This window comes from Salvia hispanica, chromosome 2 (genome assembly GCF_023119035.1).
Source record: "Salvia hispanica cultivar TCC Black 2014 chromosome 2, UniMelb_Shisp_WGS_1.0, whole genome shotgun sequence".
In the NCBI taxonomy this organism is placed as follows: Eukaryota; Viridiplantae; Streptophyta; class Magnoliopsida; order Lamiales; family Lamiaceae; genus Salvia; species Salvia hispanica.
Genome location: NC_062966.1, coordinates 39,700,101 through 39,716,121, shown reverse-complemented (window position 1 = coordinate 39,716,121; position 16,021 = coordinate 39,700,101). Strand labels below are relative to the sequence as shown.

The window sequence follows — 16,021 nt, the reverse complement described above, 5'->3', positions numbered from 1 at the left end:
TATATAATTGTTTTAGTGGAGAAACATGTTTATTTTCATATGATCTTTACAATTAAGAACAGACATTTGGATTTGAAGATGAGATCAACAGTTTGGTTACTCTTAATCAACAACCACAACCACTTATTAATTCTGATGGTAATTACTTTTGTTTATACGATAGTATTCAGTGGAGAATTAGCTTTTAACATGTTTATACGATAGTACTTACGGGTTTCTCACTGAGCAAGGCATCCACGTCCTCTTTTGTGAACTCAATAACTCCACTATCTGAACCAGAGTTGCTAGCCGGCCTATCTGACATTCCACTGAACTCACCCTGCATATACAAGAGCAACCACAATCCTCAATTCAAAATTTCAAAAAATATAGAAATTTTTACACCACAACCCCTAATCGTGCACCACAACCATAATTGCAATCGAAACGGAACTCACATGTGAAGAAGCGAGAGGATTTCAAAAAATATAGAAATTTTTACACCACAATCCCTAATCGTGCACCACAACCATAATTGCAATCGAAACGGAACTCACATGTGAAGAAGCGAGAGGAGGTTTGTTCTGGCTCTAGGAAGCCATGCGCAACGAAGCTCGGGACTGGATCCGCTGCAGTGGAGAGGAATCACAGCACCATACTGTGCAAAGGGACGACGTCGTTTCTACTCTTTCTTGCTGCGTTTTTTTCTTTTTGAGTGAACTACACTAATGGTCCCTGATCTTGTCTAAAAATGCACCAATGGTCCCTAAAAAATTTTTATATCATTTTTGGTACGATAAGACTACAGGTGTCGAAACGGGTAGCGGGTATCGGGTAATTTCCTACCCGACCCGATATCCGGCGGGTATTGGATACCCGCTACCCGATGGAAACGGGAAACGGGTCGGGATCGGGTATTCATATTTTGGAATTTGCGGATATCGGGTATACCCGATACCCAAACAGGTTACCCGTTAGTCCCGACAATTACCCGATTGTTTAAAATAAAATTTTAAATATGCGCTCACAACATTATTATTTTTTTCTTTTTTCCCTTTTTTAATGAGTTAAGTTTGTTTAACTTTTAATCTTTTAATTATAGTAACACATACACACAGTAATATACTAACATAATTTTCATAATCTTATTTTCTTATATTATTATGTACTAACATACTAACATATACATATATTGTATATTATGTAGAACAGGGTTTACTTTGGACATACATATGTTGCATATGTCGTGTGTGAGTGTATATGAATGATTGAAAACTTATTACTCATGTTAGGACTTCGTATTTTTTATTTGTTTTTAAAATGAATCCATCTAAATCAAATACTTACTAATGATGATCAACTATTGAGCATATTATGAATGTATTTAGTTTCGAAACATCTTGAGGTGGCAGTATACTATGGAGTAAAATATACAACAACAATAATAAGATTTGAAAAAAAAAACAAAAAAAATGGTCGGGTCGGGTACCCGCGGCGTCGGGTGTGGGATACCCTACTCGGGTATCGGGTAATACCCGACACAGTGCGAGACGGGTATCGGGACTGCCTTTGGGGCCGAAATCGGGTGCGGGTACCCGCGGGTACCCGTTTCAACACCTCTAGATAAGACAAAACTAACCCTAGGTACCACGATGTGAATATTTAAAGTTCTGGGGCATTTTGGACCTTTTAATCCTTTTATGTTTTTTCATTTTTTCAACCATCACCATTTTCTTTTATAAACTCAATTATACTTTCATTTAAATAATATTTGATGTTTTATGATTTCAAAATTTTAAATAAGAAACCATATGTTTTAATTATGCTTTATTTATTTTTAAAGTTAACTATTATTTTTTATACAAATCAATCTATATATTTGCGAAGAAAATATTATATTTAATAGTAATATTTTTAAATAAATTTACTAAAAAAATATAATAAAATGAACTATATAATAAATATTTTAATTATGTTAGTTAAAATATAGTATAGCGAACTTTTGCAAGTAATATTTTTTTACTAAAAAATAAAATGAACTATAGTAATTTTTTTATTATAAAGCTTAATCTATATATTATTTAAGTAATTATTTAAAAAATTTAAGTGAAATTAATTTAGAAGAAAATAATTTGGTTGTAAAAGATGCTTTTATGTATGTGTAAAATAATTACATGATTGAAGAGGTACCAAAATTGTAATTTCTAGGTACCGAAAATGCCCACCATGACATTTAGGAGATTTTCAAATGCAGAGGGGTATAATAGACCGACAGGTACCAAAAATATAATTTTTAGGAACCAAAAATGCTATAAAACTTTTGCAGGGACTATTGGTGTATTTTATTACAAGATTAGGGATTAATTGTGTAGTTTACTCTTTCTTTTTTTACCAAGGGTTTAGTTCTATATGGAGTACTTATTACTGATAGTACTTATCACTCCCCCACCCTCAACCCCCCTAATACTATACTTTAAAACTAAATTATAATTAGTTGATTGATTAATTAAGTAGTATATCTAAAATCGGGGAATGATCAATTGCTAACTAATTATTTAATTGTCTAACCACAACTAATTTAAGGTCATAGGATTTTAGAAATCGTGTGGTCTACAATTTGTCATGGGTAATTTTCGTTTTTATTAATTAAATTAAAAAAGATAAAAAAAAAAAACCTAAATTAGAATTTTGACGTCGAAATATATGCATGTATGATATCGTTGGAATCCTTATGAAATTATTTTTAATTTGATATATGTTATATGAATTTAAAGTTTTGTGATTTCTTTTAAAAGTTAGTTATAACTAAACATGTAGTTAATTGTCATTAATACCCTATTGATATTTTTCAGAAATTAATCATATGACCTTATTGATGCTTTTTCGCTGATCGATTGACATTTAAGCGATTAATGATCTAAGCCCTTAATTTGAATATCTAATGAGCTATTATTTAATTGTAATTAGCAATTAACCATATACTCCTTTAAATAAAACTAAAATATAAGCAGCAGATTACTTAATTAAATATATCCAAAATATAATTAGTTGATTCCAATACTGCAAAACCATTGTCACTGCAACAGTTATCCCCAAATTTGTCTCTGAATTTTACCCAATTTTTCTATCAAATCGTTGCTAGAAAATTGAGGGACTCGAGCTAAATCAATAGGGATTCACAACAGGTATGCAGTATTCGATTTTCATACAATCTGGGGTGTGTTATCAGTAGCTCAAATTATGAATTGCTAAGAAAAGTGGAATAATGGAATGCCCGATTGCTGAATTTCGGTTTCGATGCTTAAAAATATAAACTTGAGCAATGAATTCTTTACCTTCTTCGCTGAATTTGGGCTCAAATGTGAATACGGCGGTTTCATTTTGCAATTTCGATAGCTGTGTGTGTTCGATTAGGAGGGTTCCTTTTCGTAGAAATGGGGGTAGTTTCGCAACAAGCAATTACATTGCGGAGCAGAGGAGTTCGGTGTCTACTGATTCTACATGTAGAGGTAGTAAAGACAATGGTGCTGGTTCATTTCTTGTAGGAGCTCCCAAGCCAGTTTTGAAATCAGGGTCCAATGTTGATCCCCTTTTGAGTATGGCCTGGGATGAGAATAGACGTGGGGGGGATTCGGACGGTGAGGCGATTGTTGATAAGGAGAAGGAGATGAGTAGAGCGGTTGAGTCGCTAGGCGAGGTGTTGGAGAAGGTGGAGAAGCTGGAAACTGGCAAGAAGGTTAGTTTATGTGGTGAGAGAGCCCCGGCGGGTGAGGGGGCTGAGGTAAAGAAGGTGATGCCGATTAAATCAGGGAGTCGGAAGTCTAAGACGATGAAGAGTGTTTGGAGGAAGGGTGACCTTGTGGCTTCTGTGGAAAAAGTTAGGCAGGTTCCTCGGGTGGATGGAGGAGGTTTGAATGGCTCGAGAACTGTTGCTCGGGTTAGACCCTCTCAGCCGCCTCAGAAAGTAGAACCCAAGTTAGAGGCAAGGCCGTCTGTTGCTGCTCCTCCAGTCAGAAGACCTGTAATCTTGAAAAAGTCACCTGTTGGCGGTCGAAGTGATTTTATACCTGAATCTAAACAGCGGAAGCCGTTACTCATTGACAAATTTGCTGCTAAGAAGCCTGTGGTTGATCCTCTGATTGCTCACGCGGTCTTAGCCCCTCCAAAGGCGGGGAGGAACCCGGCGGCTACCAAGTTTAAAGATGATTATAGAAAGAAGGGAGGACCTCGTAGAAGTATGGGTTCTGGAAAAGATGATATTCGTGATGAGGATACGTCTGAACTTAATGTTTCCATTCCTGGTGCTGCTGCTGCTCGTAAAGGTAGAAAATGGAGTAAAGCAAGTCGGAGGGCTGCTAGGCTCCAGGCAGCCAGAGATGCTGCGCCCGTTCGGGTGGAAATAATGGAAGTTGGTGAAGATGGAATGTTGGTTGAAGAGCTGGCGGAGAACTTGGCCATCAGTGAAGGGGAAATTCTTGGGTATTTTTATGCGAAGGGAATAAGGCCTGATGGCGTGCAAAAGTTGAGCAAAGATATGGTGAAGATGGTATGTAACGAGTATAAGGTGGAAGTCATTCATGCTGTCCCTGTCAGGGTGGAGGAAATGGCAAAAAAGAAGGAAATTCTTGACGAAGATGATTTAGATAAACTAGAAAATAGACCTCCTGTAGTGACTATAATGGGGCATGTTGATCATGGCAAGGTGAAGTAATTTGTTGATTGTTAGTTTGATAAACTGTGTGATTCCTTGCTAGCTCCAACTGACGTATTTGTTTCCTTGCACAGACGACACTTTTGGATTATACAAGGAAAAGTAAGGTATGAATTCTATTAATCTACATAAGCTTCAGGCTACCAATTAGTTAACCTACTGATTTTAATACATTGCTGCGTATAGACTATTGGGCCACATTAAATTACTAACTTAGATCTCATTCATAACATGTAGCTCGAAGGAATTTACCTATACTTGTATATATTTAGGTTGCAGCAGCTGAAGCTGGTGGGATTACACAAGGAATTGGAGCTTATAAGGTTCAAGTTCCAATTGATGGGAAGACTCAAACATGTGTGTTTCTCGATACTCCTGGACATGAGGTAAAGCTCTTTAGATTATTACTCCTTTACAATACTTTAACAAGAGTATCATTGTTCATTGTGAAAGCTGCATCTTGATTGTTGAACATCTTCCAGGCATTTGGAGCAATGAGGGCACGTGGAGCCAGAGTGACAGACATTGCTGTCATTGTGGTTGCAGCTGATGATGGGCTCCAACCTCAAACACATGAGGCAATTGCTCATGCCAAGGCAGCTGGGGTGCCAATTGTTGTAGCTATAAACAAGGTATCTTGAAATTTTGTAGTATTTTTCAATTCTGATGTTACCTTTTGTTTCAATGGAGCTCTAATTTCTTTGTCTACTCAATGTAGATAGATAAGGATGGAGCTAATCCAGACCGAGTTGTGCAAGATCTTTCTTCAGTCGGCCTGATGCCTGAAGAATGGGGTGGTGATATACCAATGGTTAAGGTGACAAAACTTTTAACTTGATTTTGCAGTTTTAAGAGAAAAGTAGTATACTTGATTTCATACTTTTATGGTGCTAGAGTTCTCATGGAGTGTTCTGTAACAGATAAGTGCTCTAAAAGGGGAGAATGTCGATGAATTGCTTGAAACAATCATGCTTGTTGCTGAGGTAACTTCCAATTATACAAATTATTAGTAATTTAGTATGACTATATACACGGTTGGCATAATTTCACTTGTTCACTTTTAAGGGCTAAAGGTGTGAGGTTCAACTCGGTGAAAATATTGTCAATTTTGTTTATAGTTGTTTATGCTTTGTTAATTTGTTATGTCTAAGTTAATCCTCAGTTTCTGCATCAATTTTGTATTTCAAGTTGCAAGAATTGAAGGCAAATCCACGTAGAAATGCTAAAGGAACAGCCATTGAAGCTGGTCTTGATAAATCCAAAGGGCCTGTAGCTACTGTCATTGTGCAAAATGGAACACTCAGAAAAGGGGACATAGTAGTTTGTGGTGAAGCATTCGGAAAGGTTTGTTTATGAAAGATCTTGTGTGCTTTCTTCATTTATCACTTATTCTGAAAGATTCCTTCTTTGTGAATGTCAGGTGCGGGCTCTATTTGATGATAGCGGAAAGCAAGTTGATGAAGCAGGACCCTCTATTCCTGTACAGGTAAATTAATGGTTATATATGTTAGTATTTAGCTATTTTCACAACCCCATATTGTAAGATGTAATAATCTATTATACATGCGATGTTCTTGCTAGTTATATTAGGAAATCATATGTAGTTGATTGCACTAGAATAAAAAAAAAACAAATTTAGTGGACTCACAAACTCTTTGCTCAAATTTTAGTTTCACAAACTCTCCTTTTTCTTTCTCCACCTATATGGAGTATAACTTACTATGATGCTCCACAACACTTTCGCAGGTAATAGGGTTGAATAATGTTCCTTCAGCTGGTGATGAGTTTGAGGTTGTTGGCTCACTTGCCGTTGCTCGAGAAAAGGCAGAGTCACGAGCAGAGTGTTTGAGAAATGAACGTATAACAGAAAAAGCAGGGGATGGAAAAGTTACACTTTCTTCTTTTGCTTCTGCTGTTTCAGCAGGAAAAAGTGCTGGATTAGATTTGCACCAACTCAATATCATCCTGAAGGTTGATGTTCAGGTATGCGTATGCTTTAAGACCTTGGGTACGTAGTAAAAGATATGGAGTTGTTAAATGATGTGGTCAGCTTCATCTGGTATTAAAGCAATCTTAAATGATGACTAGGGATCCATAGAGGCTGTCAGACAAGCCCTGCAGGTGCTTCCTCAAGACAACATTACTCTCAAGTTCCTACTGCAAGCAACCGGGGATGTGAGTACGAGTGATGTTGACCTTGCTGTGACTAGCAAAGCTATTATATTTGGATTCAATGTCAAAGCACCTGGCTCAGTGAAGAAGTATGCGGATAACAAAAACGTTGAAGTTCGGCTTTACAAAGTTATCTATGAACTCATTGATGATGTGCGGAAAGCGATGGAGGGACTCTTGGACTCTGTTGAGGTAAATCATTTTCATTTAACGTTATCGTGGCTGTTAGTGATTCTATTTTCATTAAGACTGAAAAACTCAACATTTTATGCATCTGCTTTAATGGGGTTCCAAGTGCTTATAGCAGGGATCTTGTGAGATTTGATCTTTCTTTAAGTAGCCTTTTGTTAGACAATTCCTACTGTTTACAAACCTACACGGTTGAACTGGAATTTAATTGTGGGAAAAATTATCAGCTTAGCATCTTGATATGACTGAGATCTTCAGTTCTTTCCTCCCCCTTCGATTGTTTTTTAATAAAGACATAAGCTCGACTGGATGGCACACAAAAAGAAGCAGCCTAGTTGAGTAGACAGGCCGAGGTTGCAGAAGATTCGACTGAAAGTCTGCATTAATAATGTTGTTACGACTCACGTTATCAATGATTAAGAAATTAATGTTTTTTGTGTTTTCTTTGGCAGGAACAACTGCCTATAGGTTCTGCAGAAGTAAGAGCTGTATTTAGCAGTGGCAGCGGCCGTGTTGCTGGATGCATGGTGACAGAGGGAAAAGTCGTTAAAGACTGTGGAATACGTGTCCTGAGGAAAGGAAAAGAAGTTCACGTTGGCGTTCTTGGTTCCTTGAAACGGGTCAAGGAGATGGTGAAAGAGGTCATTTTCATAATCCTTTTAGGCACAAATTCGGCTCTAGACTTTTGAGTGCGCTTCTCACGGGCATTCCCTCTGTAAATTTCACAGGTGAATGCTGGGCTCGAATGTGGAGTCGGAACAGAGGACTTCAAGGATTGGGAGGTTGGGGACACGGTAGAGGCCTTCAATACAGTGCAAAAGAGAAGAACACTCGAAGAGGCATCCGCCTCAATGTCAGCTGCGTTAGAAGATGTCAGGATACAGCTTTAGTGAAGACATCACAATACAAAAATTTTGAAGCTTAGTATGCATTCCCCTCACAATGGCTCGAGGAATTTGACTCGTGCGTGTAAACCAGTCTAAATGTGCCTGCATATCATGAGTCCATGACGGCCTGCTCAATACAAATGCATTATCGCCTTATTGCCTCAATGCCGTTGTGACTGTAAATAATTAGGTACGTTGCGATCGATCTTTTCTTTATTGTTCGGTTTTGTTAGAGGGATAGGTTTTACGTTGAGAAAATTATAGAAATTACATGTTATAGATGCACTAGGAAAAAGTTAAGAAAATGAGCTAATCTGTTTTATTGTAACATGAAACAATATTTCCCCAGTGGTTCTTGTTCTAATTTAATTTTTAGCAACTCTTTAAGGTCTTTTGGATGTGAATGGGGTTTATTTACATTTTCATCTTCATTCAAGGAGACATACAATGTGCTTTACTATTTTTTCCAAAAAGAACAAATTACTAATTTACCCCATGATCGTGATGACTCGAAATTGATCTATTAATTGTAAGAGACACGTTTTATCGACTAAATTGTCGTTGTCATGTCTCATGATTTGAACCTTACTCTTCAATAAAAGGTGTAACATCTTACTAACTAAATTGTCTATCATTGTCTTAATGCCTTATCAAAATTTGGCATCCAATGTGCCTATCTTTGTTATACTACCAAACAAGTAAAATATCAAATTAAAGTGAAGTATACTTAAATTAAACCTTGTATACATTTGAGTAGCATTTTTTCATAATTTAAAAGCTTGTCATAGCACACATTGCCATGGATGTATCAAAATCCAATCCCTTGGATATGTTAAGGTTATTTAATTATATAAATAATGTTGTTTTTCTTTGTCATATTAGTTTCATTTTAACCATTTTTCTATCAATTTATTTAGAAAAATAGAAAAATTATAATTTTATGTTACAGTTTCAAAAAATTATGAGATTGGTCAGAAATTAATAAAAAGTTATACTCCCTATTTATTTTAACGTGACAACAACTTAAAACAAAAACATATAAACCCAAATGATACAATAACCAAAAAAATTATTTCAATTATTTATGGGCATACTATCATTTCAAGATTCATCGACTGATTTCATTGGAAGTAAATAAAGTAGCTGAGTAATGTCTAGATATAGATATTTATATGACTATTTCTAAGTGTTTGATATCATAATTAACCTATTTTGTCAGTCCGTGGTTTTCTCCATGGCTCATCCGAGCCCGCAAATTTTTCCTTAAAATTTCTTGCCTACCAAACAACAAACGAAAAAATCTTCATCCGAGCTTATCTTGACACGAAGCCCGCATTTCTTATTTTATTTAACAAGATATCTTATTTAACAAATCTTGTTATATCTCATCTTTCTTATCAAACGAGAATATGATCACCAATCACTAATTTAAATTTAGGAAAATCCCAAATTTACTGCAAAAAGTAAAAGATCAAAAATTGGTCACACTTACATTATTACCTTTCTATATAAAACCAAATATTACAATTTTGCCCGCTTCAAATATTCAAATTTGAAAATCTTCATCACAACGGCACAACGAAATTAACGGATTCTCTCTCTCTTCCATCTCTCTCTTCTCTCTCACTGAGCCTCTGAAGAGAGTAGTGATTTTCACCAAAAGCCTTATAATCCCACTTTTTTTCATCTTTTTCCCTCTTGAAACCGAACGATTGTAATAAGTGCTCTTTTAATTTTTGATTTAATTTTTGGTGGTTTTCAAAATTGCTCCTTTATCAATGGCAGATTTTGAATGGAATGACCCACTTCTTATAACCGACGTTTCTTCCCTTCAACATCCTGATCAAAGTCAAACTCACTGTGAGCTTCTCCACTGCTCAATTTAGTTTATAGAAATGTCAATTTTTCAAATCCCTAACAAGTTGTAATTTCCCCAAATTTTAGGCGAATCGCCGATTTCGATGATGGAGATCGCGGATGGATCTAGCCAGGCCAAGTTTGACGGTAATGTGATCGGATTCATTCGTTTTTAGCATCGAATTAGGCATTTGGTTATTGAATTTCTCGGTTTAATTTCAAGAAAAATTTTCGATTAATTGAACATTTGCTAATTTTAGGCAATTCAGCATTGGGGTTTTCATTGGCGTCGCCTGATTTAGTATGCGTAGGATCGCCTGATTTCACTAACCAAAGATATGAGGAATCGCCTGAGTGTTTGTTGGGTGAAAGAGTTGATGTCTCTTTAGAAAATGGGATTAAGGGTTCTGAAATGAGGGATTCCTTTGAGGGCACAGCTGCAAAGATGGATGATTTGTTAGCTGAGGCTTCTTTCGAGCTCGCCACAGCTCCATTAGTCGAAGAGGGTTTGTCGAATAATGAGGGATCTACAAGGAGTGAAGGTGAGGTGCATTTCTACAAGGAGTATGTAGAGTTTCAACAGCTTTGATGTTTTCTCATTGATGATTGTATACATTTCTTTGTTGATTTCAGGTCTCGATGGGGTTGAACTATCTGGAGAAGTCGAGTTTCAGTGCTTGCCTCCTAGCAAATCGCTTAATGTATGATCTTGATTTCACAAATCTAGTTAGATGTTGATTAGTTAAGCTTGGGTCAGACTGACTAAATGTTGTATACTTTGTAGGAGGGAGAGAATTGTTCTACTGAGGGAGAAATTGTTGGGCTTCAAGTAGAACATGAAGGTAGGTCGGCTGCATTTCCACAAGGAGTATGTTGAGTTCATCAGCTTTGATGCTTTCTCATGGATGATTGTATACATTTCTTTGTTGATTTCAGGTCTCGATGGGGTTGAACTATCTGGAGAAGTCGAGTTTCAGTGCTTGTCTCCTCGAAAATCGCATAATGTATCTTCTTAATTTCATGAATTAAGTTAAACATTTGTTAGTTAAGCGCAGGTTACAGATTTGACAGACTAAATTTTGTAGGAGGAAGCAAATTGCTCCACTGAGGGAGAAATTCTTGGGCTTGGAGGGGAACATGAATTACAGAAGGAGCTCTCGGACACTAAGAAGGTTTTGGAGGAGCTGAAGAGGGAATACAATCTCAAGAGTAGAGAATGCCAAGAAGCTTGGAATTCTTTAAAAGAACTTCAAAATGAGCTTATGCGAAAATCAATGCATGTTGGATCATTGGGTGAGGAAGTCATTTTAGTCACATTAATCATGTTTCTATTGATGATCAGTTCTTGCTCTTTGTGCTGATTTTTCATTCTCTAGCTTTTGCAATTGAGGGCCAAGTCAAAGAAAAAGGCAAATGGTTTTCATCATTACGAGATTTGACAAGAAAATTGAAGGTATTGTAAGAATTTAATGCCATTCAGTTTAGCTGGGGCGCGTTTTTATTGATTTTGGGTTTGATCATGACAGATTCTGAAGATGGAGCATATCACGCTTTCAGAAGAGGCGGCTCTCTTCAAGCAGTACGTTGTGGAGATGGAGGGCGTCAAATCCACTCTGCTATCTACATGTACTATTATACACTATTTCAACTATCAATCATCAATTATTCTGCTTAAGTGCTTATATTTAGTTTTATATGTGTGTATAATGATTGACAGTGAGTACGCAAGTACAACTAAACGAAGATATTAAAACTAAGTTCCTCAAAGAGGCCAAGGAAAGGAAAGAACTCTACAACAAAGTGTTGTCACTGAAAGGTAAGGGATAAAATCATTCTTGAATCTTGATTTTTATATTGGGAATGTGAAGAACCTTGATAAATAACTTTGCACAGGAAACATTAGAGTATTTTGCCGCTGTCGTCCTATGAACTCCAACGAGATTGATGGAGGAGCTTCAGTGGCAGTCGACTTTGAGGCTGCAAGGGATGGGGAAATAACTGTTAAATCAAACGGGGTATCTAAAAAGACCTTTAAGTTCGATGCTGTCTTCAGTCCAGAAGCTGAACAAAGTAATTGCCCTCAGAACCATGCTTTAACAGTTTATTTATATAGCTGTTCTCTTACATCACTTTCCACTTTGCTTCTTGAATGCAGCTCATGTTTTTGAGGAGACAGCCCCTCTAGCAACTTCAGTTCTCGATGGATATAATGTTTGTATATTTGCTTATGGACAAACCGGAACTGGCAAGACTTTTACTATGGAGGGAACAAATGAAGCCCGAGGAGTTAACTTCAGAACTCTTGAGGAGCTATTTCACATCATGGAGGAACGAAAGAGCACATTCCGATATGAAGTATCAGTGAGTGTGTTGGAGGTTTATAATGAGCAGATAAGGGATTTGCTAGTTTCGGATTCACAGGCTGCAGCAAGTTCAAAGAGGTAGATCTTTCATAGATCCTCAGGCATCATGCATTACTCCGTTTGTATAGTGCAACACATAGTCTGTGATATGCTTTATTCTATACGGTTATTAATATTCTGTTTGAATTGGCATAAATGCAGGCTTGAGATAAAACAAGTAGGCGAGGGAGGACATCATGTTCCGGGATTAGTTGAGGCACGAGTGAAAAATGTGAGTGAGGTCTGGGATGTCCTTCGGACTGGCAGTAATGGGAGGGCAGTTGGATCAACCAATGCAAATGAACACAGCAGCCGATCACACTGGTTTGTATTTCTGTGCACCTTATTCCATTGTATGTCACTATCAAGAAGGTAAATCAATGCTGAAATGATTTATTTCTTGGATACAGCATGCACTGTGTGATGGTGAAGGGCGAGAACATACTAAACGGAGAATGCACAAGAAGCAAGCTTTGGCTGGTTGACTTAGCGGGGAGCGAGAGAATAGCCAAGACAGAAGTTCAGGGAGAAAGACTGAAAGAAACTCAAAACATTAATAGATCACTTTCTGCACTCGGAGACGTGATATCTTCTCTTGCAACTAGAAGTCCTCACATCCCATTTAGGTACAGAAATCATAGTAGTCACTTGGTCATTGCAGAGATTCCGTTCGTTGTTATTTTGCTAAGTTTCTTGCTTTTAATTTGGTGTAGGAATTCCAAACTCACCCACTTGCTTCAAGACTCTTTAGGTATGAAGAGAATTCATTCGTGCATCTTTCTTCAGCACTTTATCGTCCCTATTCGCGTAAATAATTGCATAGGTGCTGTAATTTCTATCTTCTTGAATTGCAGGAGGGGACTCCAAAACCTTGATGTTTGTGCAGATCAGTCCCAACGAAAACGACCTGACTGAGACCCTTTGCTCTCTAAATTTTGCTAGTAGAGTTCGTGGAATCGAGTTAGGTCCTGCAAAGAAGCAAATGGACAACAAGACTGAGCTATTCAAATACAAACAAATGGTAATAGTAGCAACTGCAATATGCAATTCCTCTTTTCGAACAGCATAGTTCATTTTTCCTTCTCATTTATGATATCTGGCAAAGTGTGTTTACACAATTTTTTTGTGTTTGAAGGCTGAGAAACTCAAACTAGACATGAAAGCAAAGGATTTGCAAGTTCGGAAATTGGAGGACACCAACTATGGTCTCGAGGTAAAGATAAAAGAGAGAGATATGAAAACCCGAAACCTTCAAGAAAAGGTATGTTTATATTCTCGATGCACATTCTATCTCAGCACACATTTCAGTATAGTCACTGAACTAAATAATATCAGATCAAAGAATTGGAATCACAATTGATGGTGGAGAGGAAGTTAGCCAGGCAGCATGTGGACTCCAAAATTGCTGAGCAGCTGCAGCGACAAGAAATGAAACAACAGCACGAGGAACACCGGTCTGAACTAGGGAAATTTCATCCTCTTACAACTATAGTGCAGGGAGCCAAATCTCAAGCAGAAAGCAAAGATCAAACAAATGTTTCTCTGTCTGCTGAAGACGATGATGACTTCTCATTCTATCCCATTCCCATGGATGGAACTGCCAGGAACGAAGTAATGGATAAAGAAAACATCCCTGAGATGGCTCATCAACTACGCCCTCAAAAGCAGACGGGCAGAGCGTCTGCCTGTCCAACTGTTCAGAAGGTTTATGCCACACCAAGTCTCCGCCGCTACTCTCTCATTCCTCAGCCAACTTTACCAGGAACACCTAAGCCACCACCTACCTCGTTTCTGCCACTAACTCCGGTTCAGGTCAACAAGGCCGAATATGGGGCTGAGCTCGCTGGCTTTCCAGAGCAAATACCTTGTGAAAGTCCAAAAGATCAAAGAAACAGAATAAAAAAACTGAATAGTGCACTAAGGAAAAGCCTCCATAAGAAAATCAACACGAAGGGTCCAATGCAGCCGCCCCTGCGTAGGATTGGTGTTAATGTTGGTATGGAGAAGGTCAGAGTCTCGATCGGGGGGCGAGGGAAAATGGGCCAACGGGTGCTTCTTGGGAATGCTAGAAGAGCAGTAAAGGATGTTCAGCAGAAGCAAAGCCACAGAGAAAAAGAAAGAGGATGGAACATTGGAACAACCTCAGCTAGGACTCTTCTTTAGTGGTTTGAGGTCTTCTTGTTTTATCAAGTTAATGCATAGGGATTTCTCTTTTTTTCAGTTTCTTTTTTTGATTGATGATGCTTATCATCTCATGGCATTGTGTATTTGTTTGATGAGATTTGGTTTGCTAGTGTACATAAACAAATGAAACTGGATTGAATCTTTTTTTTTATCAATCATCATTGGCAATGTTTTATTTGGCCTTTGTTATATCATTCATATATTTCATCTAATTCAAAATATCTCACTATTTGGTAAGTATAAACCAAAAATCTAAAAATATTTATGGATTTGTGTGATTCTTCTATATATCACCTCACAAGTTGGTATATAATGTAGTAGAGCATTATAATTTAACAAATATAAACTAAAAGTTGAGATTGAGATTTACTTATATTCTTTATTTCTCATCCATATTGTTGGAGATCATCTTCATCTAATATAATTATTCGAGATTGAGATTTACCTATATTTTTTATTTCTCATCCATTGTTGGAGATCGGTGAAGTGAAGGACTAAACTAAAAATTGAGATGAGAGAGCATTATCACGTGCCAACTGCATGCAGCCTAATTATTATTTCTACTATTTTTATTATTTTAATGGGTGTATATAATGATGCATTAATTAAGTTGACCAGTACTGCACCAAATAATTGATGAATTATTCAGGGAACAAAAACCCCAACCCTTATTTTATACTATTACTAATTTATACAGCTATATATTTCCTTTAATTCTCGTAAATAGGAGTGTAATAATTCACGATAAAAATGCAGCTTAATGGTAGCTGATCATTAGTAAAGAAAATTTTCATCAAAATGAAAATTATTCACAACATCACTTTAACCACATCGGCTTGATAGAGTACGTAAATATTGTATAAACTGAGTGATATGGGATTGAGTAGACATGGGGTGTGGGGCCGGGCTACACGCGCAAATTAACTGAACCCTAAACTCATTTCTGTAATCAGAGTTAGTTGTGGATTTGGGGTTGTTTCGCCGAATGTTTTCCCCTAAAAAAAAACCGTCGTTGCCACGCGCGTGTAGACTCGGAGTGGTTCGTCTCCCCTCCGTTAGCGATGAAGGTGCTGCTACTTGCCATGTGTCAACACATGGTTTGTGGTCACCCAGTATTCCTCACCGCCGGTGCACCCCTCTTTTTTGTTACTCGGCCGGTCGGCGAATAGGAGTCTCGATAGAGTTCGTCACGAGTTTTAAGAATTGTAAAAGAAAATTAGTGGAACGTGAGTCCTACTTTTTTTATATTAGTTTTATAATAAAATGTGAGTGAAAAAATATTAGTGGAACCATTTATGGAATATTCCAACCAGGACTCCTAAAGTGGGACACCGGGACTCCTAAAATGGGATAGAAGGAGTAATAGGGTGTCATGTTCCACTAACATTTCATTTAAAATTAATATATAGACTCATATTCCATTAACTTTTTTTCCACCCACTTTTTTAAATATTTCTTAAAACTCGTGCCGCCAAGAAATGAGACTCCTGATGGTGGACGAAGGAGTATTAGTTTATTTGGAAAGTACTAGTCCATTTAAATACTAGGAAAACTCTTTTTTGCTATAGTTAATTTATTTGGAGAGTACTTAGGGGACACGAATAGTACTTATCGATTTAAATACTGTTAAAAAGCATAGG

At 37.2% G+C, this 16,021-nt stretch overlaps 2 protein-coding genes across 2 annotated transcripts; both read left to right on the top strand.

Moving 5' to 3' along the window:
* Positions 1-3,070: 3,070 nt before the first annotated feature.
* Positions 3,071-8,336, top strand: LOC125204347 (translation initiation factor IF-2, chloroplastic-like). Its single transcript, XM_048102978.1, has 12 exons — positions 3,071-4,681; positions 4,765-4,797; positions 4,963-5,076; positions 5,173-5,322; positions 5,409-5,507; positions 5,611-5,673; positions 5,879-6,034; positions 6,111-6,176; positions 6,437-6,673; positions 6,779-7,054; positions 7,504-7,692; positions 7,780-8,336. Exons 1-12 carry the CDS (start codon positions 3,302-3,304, stop codon positions 7,939-7,941), a joined length of 2,925 nt encoding a protein of 974 aa, XP_047958935.1. The 5' UTR covers positions 3,071-3,301; the 3' UTR covers positions 7,942-8,336.
* Positions 8,337-9,533: 1,197 nt separating this feature from the next.
* On the top strand, positions 9,534-14,536 carry LOC125203842 (kinesin-like protein KIN-14Q). Its single transcript, XM_048102327.1, has 18 exons — positions 9,534-9,798; positions 9,883-9,942; positions 10,056-10,337; positions 10,429-10,496; positions 10,580-10,637; positions 10,732-10,799; positions 10,881-11,088; positions 11,172-11,248; positions 11,322-11,421; positions 11,513-11,611; positions 11,689-11,865; positions 11,951-12,236; positions 12,360-12,521; positions 12,608-12,823; positions 12,911-12,948; positions 13,052-13,218; positions 13,333-13,458; positions 13,533-14,536. The coding sequence occupies exons 1-18, from the start codon at positions 9,717-9,719 to the stop codon at positions 14,358-14,360; spliced, it is 3,102 nt and encodes a 1,033-aa protein (XP_047958284.1). The 5' UTR covers positions 9,534-9,716; the 3' UTR covers positions 14,361-14,536.
* Positions 14,537-16,021: the final 1,485 nt, after the last annotated feature.

Coding starts and splice junctions, on each gene's coding strand:
- LOC125204347 (XM_048102978.1), top strand. CDS start 3,302: ATGAATTCTTTACCTTCTTCGCTGAATTTGGGCTCAAATGTGAATACG. Junction 5,323..5,408: donor TTGTTGTAGCTATAAACAAG/GTATCTTGAAAT, acceptor TACTCAATGTAG/ATAGATAAGGATGGAGCTAA. Junction 7,055..7,503: donor GACTCTTGGACTCTGTTGAG/GTAAATCATTTT, acceptor TTTCTTTGGCAG/GAACAACTGCCTATAGGTTC.
- LOC125203842 (XM_048102327.1), top strand. CDS start 9,717: ATGGCAGATTTTGAATGGAATGACCCACTTCTTATAACCGACGTTTCT. Junction 9,943..10,055: donor TAGCCAGGCCAAGTTTGACG/GTAATGTGATCG, acceptor TGCTAATTTTAG/GCAATTCAGCATTGGGGTTT. Junction 10,497..10,579: donor CTCCTAGCAAATCGCTTAAT/GTATGATCTTGA, acceptor TATACTTTGTAG/GAGGGAGAGAATTGTTCTAC.